Source organism: Nelumbo lutea, chromosome 3 (assembly GCF_056320005.1).
Source record: "Nelumbo lutea isolate HS-2025 chromosome 3, American lotus-T2T, whole genome shotgun sequence".
Lineage (NCBI taxonomy): Eukaryota > Viridiplantae > Streptophyta > Magnoliopsida > Proteales > Nelumbonaceae > Nelumbo > Nelumbo lutea.
Window position 1 is genome coordinate 36,331,565 of NC_142686.1, and position 21,907 is coordinate 36,353,471.

Consider the following 21,907-nt stretch of genomic DNA (forward strand, 5'->3'; position numbering starts at 1 on the left):
AGAACATCTTCTACCCTATGAACACAGTGGGACCGTACCTGTGGGGCCCACATCAGTGTTCTCTACACTCCCCCTCAAGTTGGGAATAAATGTTTATCATTCCCAACTTGGATAGATCTGCCTCTAGCTTCTTCCATGATACAGCTTTGGTGAGGATATCTGCCAGTTGCATATTGGAGGTGATGTATGGGAGACACACTTCTTGTGATGAGACCCTCTCTCGTACAAAGTGTCGATCAATTCAATATGTTTAGTCCTGTCATGCTGCACTGGGTTGTGTGCTATATTAATAGCCGCTTGATTATCACAATACAACATCAGGGGCTTCTCATACTCAATACCCAACTCCTCAAGTAGTGATCTCAGCCAAAGAATTTCAGCTACTCCATTAGCCATTGACCTGTACTCAGCTTCAGCACTGGATCGGGAGACAACACTCTGTTTCTTACTCCGCCAAGAAACCATGTTACCTCCCACAAGAGCACAATATCTAGAGGTAGACGTTCTGTCATCAACACTCCCAGCCCAATCAGCATCCGTATAGACTTCCACCTTCATGTGGTCATCGTTCTTGAACAATATACCTCTACTCGGGCATCTCTTCAAGTATGCTAGTATTCTTTCTGCTGCTAGAAGGTGCGTGGTTCTAGGAGAATGCATGCACTGACTGATAACACTAAAGGCATAACTGATGTCTGGTCGGGTAAGGCATAGATATAGGAGCTTTCTCACTAACCACTAGAACATAACTTTGCTTCAAGTAGCTCCCCACTCTCTGCAGTAATCCTGTGGTTCTGTTCAATGGGTGTATCTGCAGGTTTGACACCTAGCTTTCCAGTTTCAGCCAAGAGATCTAACACATATTTCCTCTGAGAGACAAAGATCCCCTGTTTAGATCTAACAACCTCAATACCCAAAAAATACCGTAGTGTACCCAGATCTTTCACCTTAAACTCTTGATGGAGCTGTTTGAGGGACTCAATCTCATGGTTGCCATTTCCTCACCATAATATCATCAACATAAACTGCAAGTAGTGTCAGTGACGACTCCACCTTCTTGATGAACAGTGTGATCTGACTGGGCCTGTACATAACCGAACTTCCCAAGGACTAGTCTGAATCTGTCGAACCAAGCTCTAGGTGACTGTTTCAAACCATACAATGCCTTATTGAGCCGGCAAACCTTCTTACCTGCCTCTGTATCATAGAATCCAGGAGGCAATTGCATGTAAACCTCTTCCTGCAAGCCCCATTCAGGAAGGCATTCTTAACATCCATTTGGTACAAAGGCCAAGCGTAGCTTGCTGCAAGAGATAATAGAACCCGAATGGTGGTCATCTTGGCTACCGTGGCAAATGTCTCCAAGTCATCTATACCATAAGTCTGAGTGAACCCTTTTGCAACTAGCCGAGCTTTGTACCTCTCAATGGAACCGTCCGCATTGTGCTTCACAGTAAATACCCACCTGCATCCATCTGGTTTCTTTCCTTTGGGCAAGTCAACTAGCTCCCAGGTATTATTTTTCAATAGGGCATCCATTTCAACTTACATTGCACCTCTCCACTCCGGGACTGATAGGGCTTCTTGCATTGTTCTCGGAATAGGGACATCAGCAACGGAGGTGAGATAGGACCTGTAGGAGGGAGATAGGCGATCATAGGACAAAAACTGGGAGATGCAGTGGGTTGTAGATGTGGTGCAATACCGTTTTCCTTTACGGAGGGCAATGGGAAGGTCAAGGTCATCTGCAGAGGGTGAGGTAGTAACAATGGAAGGAGTCTCTATGGGCCCTGGGATTGTAATATCTGGACTTGGAGCCGCAGAAGAGATTGGAGCTGGCTGGGACTGCTGATGACCGGGATCAACCTGCCTGCATCGCCTATGATAGACTCTCAACTCCCGATCCCTTTGACCAACTGGAATAGGTAAGGGAACAGCCCCAAAGGTATTAACCCTGTCCTCACTGCACTCCCCCTGAAGAAAAGGACCCAAATCTCCACGCTCACTACTCTCCCCCTGAGGAGAAGCCCGAGAATAGTAGGGTGTCTCCTCAAAGAAAGTGACATCCATGGATACAAACTTCTTCCCTGAGACAGGATCATAACAACAATAACCCTTGAGTTTGGAGGCCTTGGGTTGAAACTTGGAGTGATGGGGACCAAGAAGCTGAACAAAACAGGTACAACCAAATGTCTTGAGGGGAATAGTGAACAACTCCTCATTGGGGTATAGAAGGGAAAAATGAGGTTTCATATCAAGAACCCGAGAAGGAATCTGATTAATAAGATATACCACCGTAAGGATAGCATCACCCCAGAAGCGAATAGGGACATTGGAGGTAAACATAATACTTCTAGCCACCTCCAAGATGTGCCTATTCTTCATCTATGCAACCCCATTCTGTTGAGGTGTATGAGGGCACGTGCTCTGGTGGATAACCCCATGATTAAGGAGGTACGATGCCAATGGCTTAGCAAAGTTCCTTTGCATTATCAGATCTAAGCACTTTTGTCCTGGCATCAAACTGGGTTAGAATCATTTGGTGGAAGTTTTGGGTCAGGGTAGGCACCTCATCTCGTAATCGCATAAGATAAACCCAAGAAAACCGGGTGTGGTCATCAACAAATAACAAAAAATACCTGTACCCACCCATAGAATGAATGTGATATGGCCCCCAAACATCAGTATGCACAATATCAAAAGAACTATTACTCCTTTTATTACTCAATGAATAAGAGTTTCTACAATGTTTAGCAAACTCACAACTTTCACACTTCAACTGAGATGACTCAACAGACTCAAACAAAGTAGGAAACAGACTCTTCAAGGACTGAAAAGATAAATGACCCAATCGGTTATGCCACAGCATAACCGGACTCACAACCTGAGAAACAAGTAACTTCTTATCCACTGACTCTTCCCGACGAGAACTCTCCCCGAGCAGATAGATTCCATTCGTCTCACAGCCAGTCCCAATCACCTTCTTCGTCTCCATGTCCTGAAAAACACATCGATCAGGAAAGAAAGTCACTGAGCAGTTCAAATGTTTGGTAATACTACTAACGGAAAGGAGGTTAGTATCCAATTTAGGAACATGCAAGACAAAGGACGAGGATATAGTATCTGACAATTTGATGTCACCCTTGCCAGAAATAGGGACAAGAGAGCCATCAGTTATAAATACTTTATCCCTACTAGAAGATAAGTGATAAGTAGTAAACAAAGAGGGCAAGCTAGTCATATGGTTGGATGCACCTGAATCTATTATCCAACACGGTTCAGTAGTACTTGGAGCGGAGGCATGGTAGGCTGAGGCTCGAGTACCTGAGTGTGCAAAGGCCGATGTGGCCGGAGCTGATGATGACTGCGGTAACTGAGCTGAACTGCCAACTTCCTTCTCCAATTGTATTAGAGCAGCCCGAACTACAGCTAAGGTCTCTAATGGTGTGCCTCTCGTGCTAGATGAGGATGCTGAATCAGTAGTCATAGCCACATGAGCATTACCCCTTTTATTTCTCAACTTTGTTGGGACCAAATGTGAATGCAACTTCCAACATGTTTCTTTTGTGTGTTTAGGTTTCTTGCAATGCTCACACACCACATCCCTTTTATCTTCATTCTTTCTGTCCCTCTCTGAATCACCCTCTGTTTTGGGTTTGATAGCTTCCAAGGCAGGTGTAAGTGGCTGAGGTTGCATCATGATTTTCCTCCTAGTCTCTTCACTGTGCACTAAGGAGTATGCCTGAGAGAGGGTCACATTATCTCTGGTCAAAATCTGCTGCCTCACAATATCATATTCTGAATTCAGTCCTGCCAGGAACTCAAACACTCTGTTTGTCTCAATGTGCTTTCTATGTATCTGAGCATCTTTGGGACTCTCCCGCTCAAGAGTCTCTAAGTGATCAATCTCATGCCACAGGGACTTCAAGGTAGAGAAGTAGACCGACACCGGTTTCTCTCCTTGTTTAAGGGCATTCACCTCACATTTCAACTCATATGCTCTGGCAACATTAAGGGGTTGGGAGTAAGTCTCTTTCATCACATTCCATATCTCCTTGGCTGTCTTTGCCCATAAGTAATTTCGACTGATATGGGGCTGCATAGAATTACAGAGCCATGTCATAACCAAGTAGTTTTTTTCGACCCACTTGGTATACATAGGGTCTCCTTTGGAAGGTTCTGCCACATCTCCCAAGAGATACCCTACTTTGCCCCTTCCCCCAATAGCCATAATGGCTGATTGGGCCCATTCCAAATAGTTTGAACCATCAAACTTTACGGTTGTAATCTGAAAACCTGTCTCAGAACCATCACCATAACTACTTTTCCCAAAATTGCCTTCTGCTTGATTCTTAAACTCCATTTCGGTCAAGAACCAGAAGTCTTAAAATTATGGTTACTACAGTCAAAACCAGCACTAGGGTTCCCAACAACAGTCACAAAATCAGTATAGAACCAATCTGTACTCACGATAGATGTGCATGAAACATGTATAAGACTGATCTGAAATCAACAACCACACACAACAGCAACAGTCCGAACTGTTTTCACCCCTTTAGAAGTGTTCGAAACCCCAAAAGAAAACTGAAAAACAGTTTGAAGAGCAATCTGATATGCTGAAGCCAATTTGAGGTTTTAATCAGTCCTAAGAGCCGTACACTCCAGACAGTACCGTACGGATAAGGTTTGTATTAGGGTTAATATGAAACCCTAAAACTGATCAATGTTGAGGAGAACTATTAGAGTTTGCCACAGGGATAAGATCACAAGGTTCGGCCTAATACTAGGGTTTGCCGTAGGGATAAGACAAAATCCTAGAGAATAGAGAGATAAAAAACCCTAGAATGGTTCGGCCACCCTTGCTGGATAGGTCCAACCTATCTTTTCTGATGTTACTTCTCTCAGAAAGTAAAAGACTTACAATAGGATGCAGTTCGCTGCCTACCAAGGTTACCCGAACCCTAGCCTTCTCTGATTCTTCTTGATCGCCAACTTGCTACAACTGTGGCACTTCTTCAAACAGTTGCTAATCCTCTGGAGATCTCCAAGAACCAATCAACGAACTCTGCTTTCTCAGCTTCCAGCCTTAGATGGTTCTCATGTGGTCGGCTGGACTAGACTCACATGAGAAACCCTAGCTCTGATACCAAGTAGAAGTTCAGGACTGTTATCAGTCTTGAACCCTAATGGATTTCAGGATCGAAGGTAAGAAGGAAAGTAAGAGGAAAGAAGAGGAAGAGGGAGGAGAAGCAGTAGAACACAAGGGTTGAAGGAGGAGCAGAAGCTTGAATATTCTGCCGCCACCACTTTAATTAATATTTATAGGTTATGCTCATTACATGGAAAGGACAAATCTGCCCTTAGTCTTTACATAACAAATAGAGCAAAAAATAAGACTGAAATAAATAACAACTGAAACAACTAAAGACCAATAGCTAACCCTAGGCAGACTAGAACATCTTCTACCCTACGAACACAGTGGGACTGTAGCTATGGGGCCCACATCAGTGTTCTCTACACTTATGAAAGATTGCGATGAATTGTTCTCCATTTTTCAGAAATTTTATGCTGAAATATGTACACAATTTGGTGTTCATATTAAAATTTTACGCTCTGATAATGCAAAACAGTACATCTCAACACCATTTCAGCAATACTTAGAGCACAATGGGATAATTCATTAAACCTCATGTTCCTACACCCCACAACAGAACGGTGTTGTTGAACGCAAAAATCAATATCTCCTTGAAACTGCTCAGTCTATGATGCTTAATATGAATGTCCCAAAGCGTTTTTGGAGTGATTTTGTCCTCACATCATGTTTTCTCATCAATCAGATGCCCATGTCCATCCTTAGAAGTCAATCCCCTTTCTTCGTGTTGTTTCCCACCTTGTCCCCATTTCCTCTTACCCTGAGAGTCTTCAGGTGTATTTGCTTTGTTCAAAATTTGGGTCCTAGTTTAGACAAGTTAGATGCACGAGCTACTAAATGTATCTTCTTTGGATACTCAAGGACTTAGAAAGGGTATATGTGCTATAACCCCAACTCTCATAAGTCATTTGTGTGCTCCGATGTCACCTTCTTTGAATCGATTCCTTTTTTCTCGGACAACATGGATCCTTCTCCTTCCCCTGTAATTCCTTTTCCTGTCCCTGTTGAGGATCCTCTTCCCGTGGTCCCCATTCCAGTTGCAGTTTCTCTTGTAGTTCCTCCTCCCGTGCCAGTTACTACTGAGAGGCCACCAATCAGACAAGTGTATACTCACAGAAGAGCACCGGCCCCTCCTCCAATCTAGCCCTTGATCTTCCTATTGCCATGCGGAAAGGTAAATGCACTTGTATTTCTCATCCTATTTCACACTATGTTTCCATTGCTAATCTTTTTGCTTTTCATTGCAACTTTATATCATTGTTATCATCTGTTTCCATTCCCAAGGCTGTCCAGGAAGCCCTTACCTCCCTAGGGTGGCGGCAAGCAATGGAAGATGAACTATTTGCTCTACAACACAACCGCACGTGGGAGTTCACTGCTCTTCCTCCTGGTAAGCACGTTGTTGGGTGTAAGTGGGTTTACACAGTGAAGTATCTCCCAAATGGCAGTGTGGAATGATTGAAGGCCAGGTTAGTGGCCAAGAGTTATTCTCAGTTGTATGGTGTGGACTATATGGAGACATTTTCTCCTGTGGCTAAAATTGGTTTAATTTGGGTGTTGATTTCCTTAGCTGCTATGTATGATTGGCCTCTTTTGCAACTAGACATTACAAATGCCTTCCTGCATGGTTATCTCATTGAGGAGGTGTATATGGAGCAACCACTAGGGTTTGTTGCTCAGGGGGAGGATGGTAAGGTTTGTAGACTCAAAAAGGGAATTTATGAACTGAAACAATCTCCACGAGCATGGTTTGGAAAGTTCAGTGCAGTAGTGAAAAACTTCGGGATGAAACAGTGTCATGTAGACCATTCTGTGTTCAGCCATGACTCAAAACATGGGAAAATCTTGTTAGTGGTGTATGTGGATGATATTGTCATAACTGGGAGTGACAATAATGGGATTGATAAGTTGAAGAAATTTCTACAAGACCACTTCAATACGAAAGATTTGGGTAAGCTGAAGTACTTCTTGGGAATAGAAGTTGCAAGGTCAAGACGTGGAATTAACTTATGTCAAAGACAATATGTTCTTGACCTAGTTGAAGAAACAGGATTGTTAGGTGCTAAACCAGTAGAGACTCCTATGGAATTGAATGTCAAGTTGAGTGTTGATGCAGGTGAGGAGTTTGATGATCCTAGAAGATACAGGAGGTTGGTGGGAAAGTTGAATTATTTGACTATTACCCGACTAGATATATCATTTGCTGTGAGTATGGTGAGTCAGTTTATGCAACATCCTTGGGTTCCTCATTTGGAAGCATTTTGAAGGATTGTTAGGTACTTGAAGGGTGCTCCAGGCCATGGTTTGCTATATAAAAGTGGAGGGCCCCTTGATATAGTAGGGTATACTGATGCTGATTGGGCTGGTTCTGTATCAAATAGGAGATCAACTACAGGGTATTGTACCTTCCTAGGTGGCAATTTTATAACTTGGAAGAGCAAGAAACAAATAGTGGTAGCAAGGAGTAGTGCAAAAGTTGTGTACAGAGCAATGGCTCATACCACATGTGAACTATGGTTGAAGAACTTGCTACAAGAGATGGGGTTCTCGGTTGACAAACCTATGAGACTATACTATGATAACCATGCAGCTGTTCGCATCTCTTCCAATCTAGTCTTCCATGAGAGAAGCAAGCATATTGAGGTTGATTGTCACTTTGTAAGAGAGAAAGTGATAAGTGGAGTGATAACCACATATCATGTGAGCTCGAGAAATCAGTGGGTAGATCTCTTTACAAAGGGATTGTCTCGAGACAGAGTAGATTATATTTGTGACAAGTTGGGACTATATGACATATGCTCTCCAACTTGAGGTGGTGTTAGAGTTCACAAAACAGGGGTATTTTGGTCATTTGGGTGTATCTGTGTGAGAGTGAAAGGTTTGTTTTATTCAGGTCTAAGTTGTGTGCCCCATCACTTATGAGGGGCAATATAGTCTTTCTTGTAACCAAACTTATTTTGAGATTAATACAAGTGGGTCGACTAGAGAGGACTGATTTTCCTCATCTGGCCGAGCCCTTCTTCTCCTCCTTTTCTCTTCTTCTTCTCTTCTTCTTCTTTCTCTTCTTCTCTACTTTAACCTAGAATTGAATAAGGATTTTACACAGAACAATGACAACCAAACACATGAAGAGGGATAAAAAAAAGAGGAGCATTAGGGAAGAGGAGCCGATGGAGGGCTTTATACCCTAGCAAGCAAGATGGCATGTGGTTGATGAGATAGGCAGCACATAACACAATATCTTACCAAAAACGTGTGGATAAGTAATCCATAAGCCACTTCAAGGAGATGGCGGTTTTTCCTTTCTGCAACACCATTTTGTTGAGTTTTGGCACAAGAGCTACGGTGGATAGATCCACACGAAGCAAAGAACTCTGTAAGGTCATTGTGGAAGTACTTTTTCGCATTGTCAGATTGGAAAATTCGAATCTCCGTCTGAAGCTAAGTGAATATCATGCGTCGGAAATCTTTTACAATTTTTGGCACTTCATCTCTAGACTGCATGGGATACACCCATGTATATCTGGAGTAGTCATCAATAAGTGTAATGAAGTATTTATAGCCAAGCTCAAATGGTAAGGTAATAGGGCCGTAAGCATCAGAGTAAACAATATGGAAAGGGAAATCAGATTTATTATTTCTTGAAAAAAAATGATTTCTACGATGTTTTCTCAACTGACAAGTTTGACATTTAAATTTAGACACTAACACTGCTTTAAACAAACTTGGAAGCAAGACCTTTAGTGACTCAAAAGATAAATGACCCAAATGACTATGCCATAAATAGACCTGACTTTTACTAAACTGACTCGTAGATTCAATAACTACAAGACTAGCTTTATTCTCTAGCATGTAAAGTCCATCTACCATACGACCTCTACCAATCACCTTCCCCAAGTCCAAATCCTGTAGTACACAAGAAGGGAAAAAATGTCACTGAACAGTTTAATGAGTTTGTTCTACTGGCAGAAAACAAATTTATAGGCAATTGTGGAACATGTAACACATTAGAAAGGGTATGTCCAAAAGGAAGGGATATAGTGCCTTGACCAACAATGGTGGAAAAAGAGCCATCAAACAGTATTACATCCATGGGGAAGCTCATATCAAATCCTCCACTCACTCCACCTTGATTGGAAGGCCCACTAGACACACTAGAATCCTCAGATGACATGATATAAGGTCTGATTTGACAGTTCAGTTCAGTTCACAGTTCCACGGGAAGCCCAGCTTAGTTCAGTCAAAAAACAGATCTTAGGAACATCACACACATATAAGGAGGCAATTCAGGAACTAGGCAGCCCTTATATATAATCCTTCATCAACTACTTGAGCACACAGCCACTATAATTCCCCAAGAGACATTGGCAAACCACTGTCGCACATTCACAGGTCATTCAGACCTACACCACCCAGTTGTCTGGGTACAAGAAACAGGATCCCCCAATCCACAGTTCCATAAAAAAGTCACAGTGGTTGCAGGTCATCCAGACCTCTAAAACCCACTTACCTGGGTACAAGAAAGTATCACACGACCCACAGGGTTAAGAAGACTTGCCTTCACAGCATCAGAGTTCCCTTCTTTTAGGGTTTTCTTGGCACATGACCAAGAAAGAAAGGAAGAGAACCTAAAAGAAAGCCCTTCAAATCAGTTCGATCCACTCCCTAATCAGATTCGATCCACAGTAGAGAAGGAACTGAGAGATTGAGGAAGAAGAAATTGAGAAGACTTTGTCGCACTGCTTCTAACCCCAGAAAACCTGCTCTGATACCATGTTTTCTGGGTTGAGCATATCAGAGAAACAAAAAAGAAAGGGAGAAGAAAGGAAGAGAGAAAAGAGAAGAGAGACGAAGAGAATTCTGGGATAAAAAAGTTCAGTCTGGTGGCGCCAGTCATTAATATTTATATTAGGGTGTCCTAACTAATAATAAAAGAAAGTAAGATTACAAGAATGCCCCTGCAGCACTAAAGAACAGAAAAATAACAAAGAATTAATTTAATTAAATAAGGAAACTAACTAACTAACAGATTTCAACAATTTTCTTCCAAAGAGAATATCCCAAAGAAGGGAGGTTTGAAATGGTTAACCAGTCACTTCTGTCGGTGTCATACTTGGCTGCTAGTAATTTTCTCCACCAACTGTCTCTTTCATTTGCAAATCTCCAAATCCATTTCCCCAATAATGCCCTGTTAAAAGTTCTCAGTTTTCTCACCCCCAAACCACCTTTTTCTTTTGGAGTACAAACTCGTTCCCAACTGACCAGATGGATTTTCTTTTTCTCCTCCCAACCCTTCCACAGGTAATCCCTCTGGAGCCTTTCTACTTTTTGAGCCACTTTTGTGGGGATTGGGAATAGAGAGAGGAAGTAGGAAGGTAGGTTAGAAAGAACTTTTTTAGGAAAGTAATTCTACCTCTCAAAGAAAGATATTTGGCTTTCCAAGACGCCGATTTCCTTTCTAACCTTTCCACCACCAGGTCCCACACTAGAGAGGAGGTGCATTTAGTCCCCAAAGGGAGGCCTAGGTACATGGCGGCAGAAAGCCGATCTGACAAGCAAGAGCTTCTGCTAAAGCTTCAAGATTTTCTACTTTCCCCACTGGAATTACTCTACTCTTTGTGCAGTTAACTCTCAGACCTGACACAGCTTCAAACCAGCTCAGCACCCCTAGCATGACCCCCAATTGATCTACCTCAGCATCAATAAAACACACGGTGTCATCAGAAAATTGAAGCAATTGAACCTTTTCTCCTCCTGGAACTGACTCAAACCCCATCCACAGACCCTCTTCTCCTACTCTGTTGACAAACAAAAACAAAATCTCCTTTACACAAATGAATAGGAGGGGGGATAGGGGATCCCCTTTCCTTAGGCCTCTGGAAGTCAGCTGACTCTCCATTTACTAGAACTTCAAATTTAGTAGAAGAAACACACGCTTTGATCCAGTTCCTCCATTTCTGCCCGAAGTTCATCTTTTCCAAAACAAAATCCAGACATTTCCAGTTGACATGATCATAAGCCTTCTCCAAATCCAGTTTACAGAGCAGCGTTTACTCTCTCTTTTCCTTGAGTCTATCAGCTTGTTTTCCACCAAAACACTAACATTTGTCTACCTGGCACAAAAGCAAATTGATTTTTTGCAATCACAGTACTAAGGACTTTTTTCATCCTCTCAACTAGAACCTTTTCCAAGATTTTGTAGAAGCTGTTTAGCAAACTGATGGGCCTAAATTCTAAAATCTTTGATGTTTGTTGCACCTTCCACTTAGGGAATTAAGGAAATGAAAGTGGAATTCAAGATTCTTTCCAGAGCAGCAGATTAGTGGAAGTCTTGAAACACTTTCAGCATATCCACTTTCACCACCTTCTAGCATTTCTTATAGAAAAGACTAGTGAGACCATCCGGCCCTGGGGATTTATCAACTTCCAGATTCTTAACACTTGCCAAATTTCAGCCTCTGTAAAGGGGTTTCCAGCTCTCTTTGCTGGGACTCTGAAATCCTCCTAAAATTAAGATCAGCCGGGAGAGGTCTTCTAGCCCAACTTTCCTTAAACAAGTCTGAGAAATATTTGGTGGCAATATTTTTCATTTCAAACCCATTCTCTCCCACATGACCCTCAAATTCTACTCTCTTAATCTGATTAAACCTATTTCTTGCACTTGTAATCTTATGGAAAAAACTCGAATTTTTGTCCCCCGCTTTGAGCCATTTGACTTTAGCTCTTTGCCTCCATTTCAGTTCATCCTTAAAGGCTAGGTTGTCTAGAGTTAACCTAGCCTTTATATGAAGATTTACTTATCAAAAGAAAACTTATATGAAGATTCAAGATTACAATATTGCCCCTGATACTGTATGTTGTTCTCTTACAATAATCAGTAATATCAATGACCTTAACTACATACTCATTCAAAGTAGCTGTTATCCATAAAAAATTAAATCCATCAATAAAAAAATCTTCGTAATGTGATACTTTTACACATACATCATATAGGGAAGTTCTGGTTACAATAAATATCTGCTTATTTTTCATATTAACTGACCAATAGTTTAATTTGTAGTGGAACTTTTGTTTTGTGAATGTACTTATCACATTTTGATAAGCATGTGTGACTTTAACATGGTTGATTGTGAGGTTCTAGCTTTTTTTTATTTATTTTTAATTTATAACTGTTCCATAACTGAAAGATTTAACTCTTTTGTCCAATTTAACAGCTAATGGTTTTAAATTATTCCCATGTTTTGGGGATAGAAGTAATGATGAAAATATGCAAAGTGTACAACAGAAACCTGCTAGGAGTTCAAATTGGTTCTCCTCTGTTTTTGAGTTGATAAAGGGCAAACGCACAGGTGAGCAATGAACTACATAGATTGAGGAGATTATAAAACTGTTTAATACATTTGAACACTGAATGCCTGCTGGAAATGTTATACATTATTTCTATTAGAACTTGCAACTGCTTTACCTTTTGGACCAAAATACTTGCATACAAACACTACAATGACCATTACCCTATGATGATGGTCCCAACTTCCTGGGTCTTTGGAGGGGTAGACTGGATGCTGACCTAAACCTTGGCAATTTTTTTTGGCACAAAGTGGGTGCTCTCAGACTCAAACCTGCATTCGCTGGCTTGTTAGCCTGAGGTTTTATCATTGCACCAAGCAATGGTGTCTGATAAAAACCCTTTAGGTTGGTTATGTAGCTTCTGCTTCAATTTTGAATATGACTTAATTGACATCCACTTGTTCTGTAGTGTAGTGAAAGAAATAATTCATACTTATTTGTTATGCTCATATCTTGATGTATTGATTCAGGGGATGCAGTACGACATGTTAAGGGAGATGCAGACTTAAATCCACAACATTCTTTGGCTGAATCTGAAACTAACCAGAAAAGTAATATTATTTCAGTTCAAGGAATTTCTTGCCTAGTAATCTCATTCTGTTCTGTTTGCATGTATCTTGGGTTTGCTATGAATTTTCTTATTGCATTGTCCATATTAAAGTCCAGTCAAATAGAAAGGATGAATCTTGATTTAAGAAGAAAATTGGGCCGATAAAGCTATCTACAATACTAGGTCAAGAAGTTTTTTTTTTTTTCAAAAACTAATTCACAAGATATGATTTTCATCATTTTCTGATGCTAAGGTGTGACTCATGGTGTTGCACTTGCCTGAAGTATATGCCATTAGCTTCATGAGATTGCCTTTCTTTAATTAGTAGATAAATATATAAATTTAAAATAAATTACATGAAAAAGAAAATAGCAAAATAAATAAAAAAATATGAAAATTCATTTCTCACCTGTAAAACACTTCAAAATAAACATGATTAGCATTTATAATTTTCATGTGTTGCATAAATTGTAAAAAAGAAAATGAAATTCAGAAATCAATAAGTAAGTTCAGTTAGTAAATTAATATTACTTACCGTTCACTGAAAATTATATATCCAAATAGACAATAAGATGTTTTTTTTTTTATTGATAACTGCAAATTCCATTATTATTAAAAAGAGGTGAGAGTACAAGGAGTTTAATTACTGTGAACATTCAATGAGAGATTAAACCTCTTATCTCACCCCCAAAACCAATTTTCTCACTTACAACTGTGCACAGGGATTCTCTCCCCACCCCTTGTTTGGCTAATGCATCAGCTAAAGAATTGGCATTCACTTGATCCAACAAACAATTACTTCCATGTCTCTAGTTATCCATCTGAACTTCTTATTTTCATTATTGTAAGTCCATAATTTCATCTCTTCACCTTGTATCCAACTCACAACCAGCTTTGAATCACCCTAAATAAGTAGTTTTATAATGCCAATATTCCCCTCTAAGAGAATCACCCTCCCCCACCGGTCCTAAGTAAAGAGCAATTATCTTGCACCCCTCATCTCTAAATACTCCTCCAATACCTGAGATTCTTGGCTTTTCCTTGCTACTACCATCAAAGTTTGATGAACCCTCTTTCTGGTGGAGACCATTGATGATTGATGACAGTCTTATTTTAACATGAATCTGCCACTTCCTTCCACTTTCTAAGTTTGTCATCCATTGAGACATTTGAGAAAGTTTCCAAAGATTTCAGCCAATGAGCCACTCTGATCATTATTGTTTCAATTATGCCTTCTCTCCTTTTCCAAAAATGTTCTTGATCTCCTTTCTTCCCAAATTTTTCATACTGTTTCCTTTTTTGTGCATCTCCACATAAGTCTTCCCCTTTTCTTTGGCCATGTAAAGGTAGCTGGAGCAAAAGGGCTTTGAACGTTTGCTGGCGGATTCCACCTACATCCAAACAGAGAGGAAAACCATTCCCAAATTGAGGTTAAATTAGTAATATACTTAATTATATCAGTAGTTCTTATGGCATTTAGTGGGATTGTTTGAGTTAGTTTTCTTTTTTTTTGTTTTTATTGATAACAAGATTCATTAAAATGAGAAATCAGAATACATACAAGATTTAGGGAGAGATAAAATGACTTGATTCTCCCCCAAAACAACAAGAAAATTACAGAGTTGCCCAAAACAATTGACCCCTATCCACCCCCTGTTTTTCCAAGTTATCAGCAAAGGCATTTGCAGTTCTTTTCACCCAATGAACCTGGATTTCCACTCCCCTCAGCAGCCACTTAACCTCTCTTCTCTCATTAGCATAGATCCAAAATCCATTACCCTTCCTTAACCAATTTAACACTAGCCAAGAGTCTCCTTCAATAATCAATTTTTGGATGTTCAGCTCCTTCGCTTTCCTTAGCCCTACTAACAAAGCAAATTGTTCAGCTCTAAGACAGTCTCCCAACCCAATGGGAGCTGAGTATAAAGCAATCACCATCCCACTTTCATCTCTGAATACACCTCCCACACCTGAAGGTCCCAGGTTACATTCACTACTCCCATCGAAGTTTAACTTCAAGAAACCCGGGGATGGAGGTGACCACAGAGGGCACACCATTGATTGATTTGGCACAGAGGAGGTCACTTCTTTCCAATTGTTCAGCAGCATACCAGAGACATCAACAAACAGCTCCAAAGTTTTCAGCCATTGCAACACTCTAACTGTTATGACCTCAATCAGGTCTTTTTTCTTTCTTTCTTTCTCAAAGAAGGTTCTTTGATTCCTTTCTTCCCACAATGTCAAACAAATGGCAGCTCTCAAACATCTCCACATGACTTTACCTCTTTTCTTCGGACACCTAAAGAAAGAAGCAGCAAACCACCCTTGTATGCTTGGGGGAGGGAGCCACCTGCACCCAAATAGATCCATAAACCAAACCCAAATATCAGAACTGAAAGGGCAAGAAACTAGTAAGTGGTAGTAACTTTCACCATCAGCCTTGCATAAGATGCACCGGTGTGGAGACAAGCACCTATTAGGCCTTTTCCTTTGGAGTAAATCACAGGTATTACATCTTTCCAAGAAGGCTTCCCAACAAAAAGCTCCAATCCTTAGAGGTACCGGTTTACCCCAAATTTCCTTTACTGGGAAATTTTGAAAGCTACTGCTAGCAGAATACACCAAAGACTTAAAGAAGGAAGCACAGGAAAAGAAGACATAAGGGGTTAAAGTCTATATCCTATTATCCCTATTTGATGGGTCTAAAACCGCCCCATTCAGAATTTGAACTAACTCCAAAGCATCCTCAAGTTCTGAGTCCCTAAGGCCTCTGCTAAAACCCAAATCCTAGTCAAAACCATAGGTAGACTCGGAAGGGACCAGAAAGGAAGGGATAGGTTCCCCTTTAAATTGAGAGAGGGAAAATAAGGATGGAAACTTATCTTTTAAAGGAACTTCTCCCACCCAAAGGTTTTCCCAAAACTTCACCTGGTTACCTGAGCAAAGATCATACTGATGTGCTGCAAGAAAGAAGGGAGAATGGCATGTATGGATCTCCAAGGAGAGACTCTAGTAGTCCTTGCCACCAGTCCAGCGTCCCACCCATCATCAGCAAGCCCATGTATACTCAGTATCACCTTATCCCATAACTTATCTCTGCCCTCTATTAACCTCCATAACCACTTTCCTAAAAGATCTTCATTTCTCTTCCTAATGTGTCCTAGCCTCAAGCCACCATCCTCCCTATTTCTAGAGAGAATCTCCCAATTCACCCTATGATCTTTCCTGTCCTCCCCTGACTCCCACAAGAAGTCCCTCATCAGCTTCTCTAAACTTTTACTTACACCCTCAGGGATTGCCTATTTATTTATTGTTTGATTGCTTTGCTTAAGTTGGTCTAGGCTGTCTTTTGAATTGATGCTAATTATAAAAAAATTAATAGTTGCATGTTGAAGTTGTTGAATTTTATCATGATCATCATCTAAAATTAAACAAGTGTTTATGTCTTTTCCTTCCCTTAATAGTTCATTAATTCAAAAGTAACTAATCTGCAAGTGTTTGGTACTCTTTTGATCATGTAAATCTACACCAGGAACCAAATTACCTGGATGCACCAGCACCCAAGAGCAAGTCAGTTATCCAAAGGGAAGCCCCTTGGTAGATGAAAACATTGTTCCAATTGGATCCAAAAAAGAAGCTTTTCTGCTTGAAGATGTACACGTTAACATTAGAGAAGACTTGGATTATTCACCGAGAAAGAGCACTGTAGGTATGAGAGTGGATTCTAAATCAAATTTGTTGATGGCATATATAAGAATATTTTTTGATAAATGATAACTCTGATTTTGATGCCTTAAGGGCATCAATTCAGGGGTATTTTCGGCCTTAGAGTAGTCAAATTGTGTCGTTTTCCCAATTAATTTCAATGTTGTGACCTTTGAGGATCTCTGTGCAAAACTACGAAGTTTTCATGGCTAAAATGTAGATTTTGGGAAGCTGGTGTGAAGTCTAGTTGAGAGAGGGGGTGTTTTTGTGAAAAATTAAAAGCAGGAGGGCCTCCTAGCTACTAAACCCAGTTTGGCGCCCCTCTTACTGTATTAGCATGCTCCCCACGTTTTAGCAAACCCTAGGGCGCCTTTTAACTCATTCTTTTCACTCTCAGCAAACCCTAGCCGCCCCTAGCTGATTAACTCCACCCTCCACTCCTAATCTCCACCATCCATTCTAGGGCACACTTTTTGTAGTTTTTAAACCCTAGGGCGCAATGAGAAGTTCCCAGTTTTGCACAGAATTTGCACAGAGACCTTAATTGGGAAAATGACACAATATGACTACTCTAAGGCCGAAAATACCCCTGAATTAATGCCTTAAAGGCATCAAAATGCAGAGTGATCACACCCCCCAACTTAACCATCGCTAGTCCCTTAGCAATGCAGCCTTAAAATTACACTAAGCATAGAGATCCTTTCCATCTCAAGATCATCCCTAACAAAATTACTCAAGCATCCTGATTTCAGAATTCTCAAACTCTGTATAGATTGGTATTGAGCTTAAGGGGTAAAACTGTCTTACTTTGAATATTATAGAAACTTGGCTTAAAAATCTTATTTACCCTTCCATTCGCAGGCTGTTTTGATAATCTGAGGTTGATTTTTAAAACCAGACATGTATTCTTCTTATCATTTCTAACTGCGGCTTTCTACCCCTGAACTTGATATGCATACTTATTTTTTGTTACCTTCCACCATTTGACACGAATCTCGATACTTGCCTTAGGTGAAGAAACCCAGTTACTAAGTGTTAGGTAATTGTCTTTGGCATTGCCCTTTCCGTTTGATGTGAATCTCGACACTTGACTTAGGTGAAGAGACCCGGTTACTAAGTCTAGGGTGTCCATTGACCTTTTATTGTCTCTACCTTTTTTTAAAACACTATTCAGGGTAGTCCACTGTCTCTTAACAATTTGAAGAATTTTTGTCTAATTTATTAATCTTTCGCTTTTTATCTCAACAAGGGCAAACTTGGGAGTATTTTCCAATTTCTAAACGGTTTCAACAATGTTCAAATAAGACCAATTTTTACTCCTATCACTTGCTACCAATTTCTACAAAATTCAATATTCTTTTATCAGTTTCCTCAACTTTTTCTGTTTTGGAATTTCTTTTAATGGAAAATAAAAAAAAATCAGTGAAATTTTAATTCTACATATTTAAATGCTTAGCTTCTCAATTTTTTTCTTTTTTTTCTTTTTTTTTTCTCTCTCTTTCCTCACCCCCAACTTAAATGCCATTGTCCCCAATGGCATGACTAGAATGATGTAAAAAGGATTTGGGCTAAAGGGAACAATGAATAGGGTTTTCCTAAGGGGTTCAAGGTTTGCCACCTGGTCTCGAATCATGAAACAAAAACTCTAATCCTAAAAGTAACTGAAAATTACGTTGGATTGCCTCCCAACCAGCGCTAAGTTTAACGTCTTCAATCAGACACATTTATGCACTTTCTTCATCTAAACTCTCCGACTCACTTTCATCTTCCAACAGACAGGGATCAGATTGGGCTAACCAAGGGGTAGGTAGGGCATCTAAAAGATTGTCCACTATATATACCTTGCATTTATGTTCCCCTAGGTTTTGATACTTAGAGGCACTAAAAACGTTTAACCGGATTTTTTGCTCCCCTAATAAAATGTTCATTTCCCTCAATTTACAGTTTGTATTAGCCATTGCTTGAAACAGACATCTTAAGATTATCGGGATGTGGTTCAATTCCTCGGTTAGGGTCCTGTCTGGGATGATGAAACCCACTAGGAAGTGACAACCCTCTATATTGACAATGACGTCCTCAATAACACTTCGAGGGGTCTTGACTGGCAAATCAACGAGTTGCAGAATTACCGAGGTAGGTTCTAACTCGCCGATCCTAAACCTGTCATGAATGGATGGAAGCATATTTATACTGATCCCTAGATCCAATAAGGCCTAGTTGAAGGTGATTCCAGAGACGACACAACTTATGAAAAGAGCATCAGGATCTTTTAGTTTTTGGGGAAATTGGTTTAGGAGAGCTGCACTAACATCTGTCGAGAGCATCATTTTTTGTGGGGCCGATCGTGGCTCTATCATTTGAGTACACAGCTATTTCAAGAACTTGGCATAGGCCAGGATATGTTGGATCGTGTTGAGGAGAGGGAAGTTAATATTGGACTTCCCTGATCTCCTTGTTGCAAGTCTCTTTCTTCTTTTGCACTGGCCCGACTGTGAGTGCAATTGGAAAGGGAACTATTGGTTGGTTCATTATGCGCTCTTCTTCTAAGTTTTCCTTTCCTATTTCTTCTCCCCCCAACTTAGGGTCTTCCTGCTCCTTTTCTTCTTCTCACACGGGCCCTCTAAAATCCTCCCACTCCCTAAGGTTGTAATAGCCTTGGTGTTTTCAAGCTGAGGGTCCTTAGGAGGTGGTTGAATCTGCTGTGGAGGAAATCCCAATGGCTGATTTCTAGGGTTTGCAATCGGTTGACTCGGTAGTTGCCCTACTCCTCTCCTCTTCTTGGCTTCGGCTAGTTGTCCTATTCAGCTCTCTAATCTATCGATGGACTGCTAATGATTTATGACCAGCTATTGAAGCTATATGAATTGATCATCTACTGTACAGGTTTGAAGAGGTTGAGGGTAAGCCTGATACGATTGGACCGGTTGGTTCCTAGGGTACACTTGCTGGAATGAACTTTGTACTTGTGGCCTCTGAAGTTGTTGGACCATGGAGTTAGATGGATGGTATTGTTGTTGGGATTGCGTGTAGGTTTGACATGGTTGAACCGGTTGAGTCCCAGGGTAATCTTTGTACTCCCAGTGGGTCTGGGCTTCAGACCATTGAGAGTGAACATCCGATAGGGGGTTTTCTTGGACTTGGGCCCTATAGGTGAAGTTGGGTTGATTTTCCCACCTAGGGAAAAATTTGTTGGCCGCATGTACTTGGTTTGGACTGACTGGTTGACATGGGCCTGCCGCAAGGCACTGGCTAACATGATGGGTTGGGCTTGCATAGATGGAACATGATGGATAGGATGACAAGGTTGGGCATGGGCCACTTTGTTGATGATATCTAAGGACTTGGTCAATTCTGTGGGCCATCCCATTAATCTTGTCTAGTTGTCTAGACACATGGTTCCAATCTATTTGTGGCTCAGGTTGGAAGTAGTTTCTCATTACACACACTCCAACCATTGAATTCATTCTCTTATTTTGTTTTAACCCCCTTTTTTTTAATTTGAAATTTAAATGCAAATTCAAATAAATTTTGAAATTTAAATTCTGAAATTTAATATCAAATTTGAATTTTTTAATTTTTTTACTCTCTTTTTTTGTTATTATTTTTTTATTTGAAATTTAAATTCAAATTTAGATTTTGAAACTTAGATTCCTGAAATTTAAATTTTTAATTTTTTTATTACTTTTTATTCTCTTTTTTTGAGATTTGAAATTTAAATTCAAATTCAGATTTTGAAATTTAAATTCCTAAAATTAAAATTAAAATTTGAATTTTTAATCTTTCAAAGAAAAAAATGCAAACAAATCGACCACACGACCTAGGGCTGACCTAGGCTTTCCTAAACTAGTGGTTCAACCAATGTGAATCCTCTTAGGTTTATTTGGAATTACACCACTTCCTTTGGTTAGTTAGGTAAGAGGTGGGGATGTGGAAGGCTCCACTTGCTCTTGCAAATACCTAATTAAGTAACCACAAAACCCACTTTGGCGTAGCCATTTAACCTCTTTCCTTACACACCATCCGCCAGTTATGGAAAGTAATCACAAGCTTTCCTAAAATTCAGCACACCTTTGAACCAAATGTGAGGCTTCCCTAAAGGATCTTGCTATCCAAATTTTAAATTGGGGTTAGGGTAAACCGCACGTGAAGAGTGGTGATTTTTGGGCCAAGGAAGGGTGATGAAATCCCCACCTTATCTTATTTAAGTTGGATGCCCTTAAAATGGATTAACGGAAAAACAAAATAAACACAAAATGAATGCAACTAACTATAATGCATGAACAATTATTTCTAAAATGCGATTTAGTAATATAATATAAACGAATAAAATAAACTATGCACAAGAAGCAATTAAAATAAAAAGAAACCTAGCACATTCACAACTAACAAAATAATTTCAGCAATGAAATAAACCTATATGATGCATGCTCTAGAATATCAAATCCTAAATGATGGAATGCAAAAAAATTTTTTTTTTCAATTTTTTATTTGTTTTTATTTATTTATTTTTAAATTCGAAAGTTTAAATTTAAATTTCGAAATTTGAAATTGAAATTCAAATTCAAATTCAAATTAAATTTAAATTCAAATTTGAAAATTTAAACAATTTCCTATTTAACGATTAATTATTCAATTGAATAGCTAAAAAAAGGAATTAAATAATGCAACAACTAATTATAACAAACAGAAAATAAAAGAAATAATTATGCTAAAAACGAAATTAACAACTACCAAAATAAACTCTAACAAGAAAATTGCTATTCTAAAATTAAACCGAAAATAAAATAAACAAAAGAAAATTATGCGGCAATAAATAAAATAAAATAAAACAAATGATTTTTTTTCTATTTTTTTCTGAAATAAAAGAAAAACACAAACCTAATAAGACAAAACGGGAGAAAAAATAATACTAGAAAAAAAATAGATCTAGAAAAATAATAAAGAAAGAAAAATAGATCTAGAAACAAAACGGGAGAAAAATAATACTAGAAAAAAAATAAATCGGATCTAAAAAAAATTAATTAAAAATTCGAAAATCAATATTCTACCAAAAAAAAGAGTTCAAAAATAAAAATAAAATCAAAAATAAAATGGGACGACTACATATGAAACGCAATCCAATTTCTCTTCTCTCCTGTAGTCCCGCAACACTC

General features: G+C 39.5%; 1 protein-coding gene across 9 annotated transcripts in view; it reads left to right on the top strand.

Moving 5' to 3' along the window:
* The window catches only part of LOC148864236 (membrane protein of ER body-like protein), a 119,299-nt gene that overhangs the window by 39,367 nt on the left and 58,025 nt on the right, over positions 1–21,907 (top strand). For 5 of the 9 annotated variants that reach the window (XM_088980932.1, XM_088980937.1, XM_088980934.1 and 2 more), the window contains 3 exons: positions 12,367–12,501; positions 12,970–13,050; positions 16,582–16,758. In XM_088980932.1, coding sequence (XP_088837058.1) covers positions 12,367–12,501; positions 12,970–13,050; positions 16,582–16,758 — 393 coding nt within the window. The remainder of the gene's footprint in view (positions 1–12,366; positions 12,502–12,969; positions 13,051–16,581; positions 16,759–21,907) is intronic. The other 4 variants (XM_088980935.1, XM_088980939.1, XM_088980936.1 and 1 more) reach the window with 1 other exon arrangement.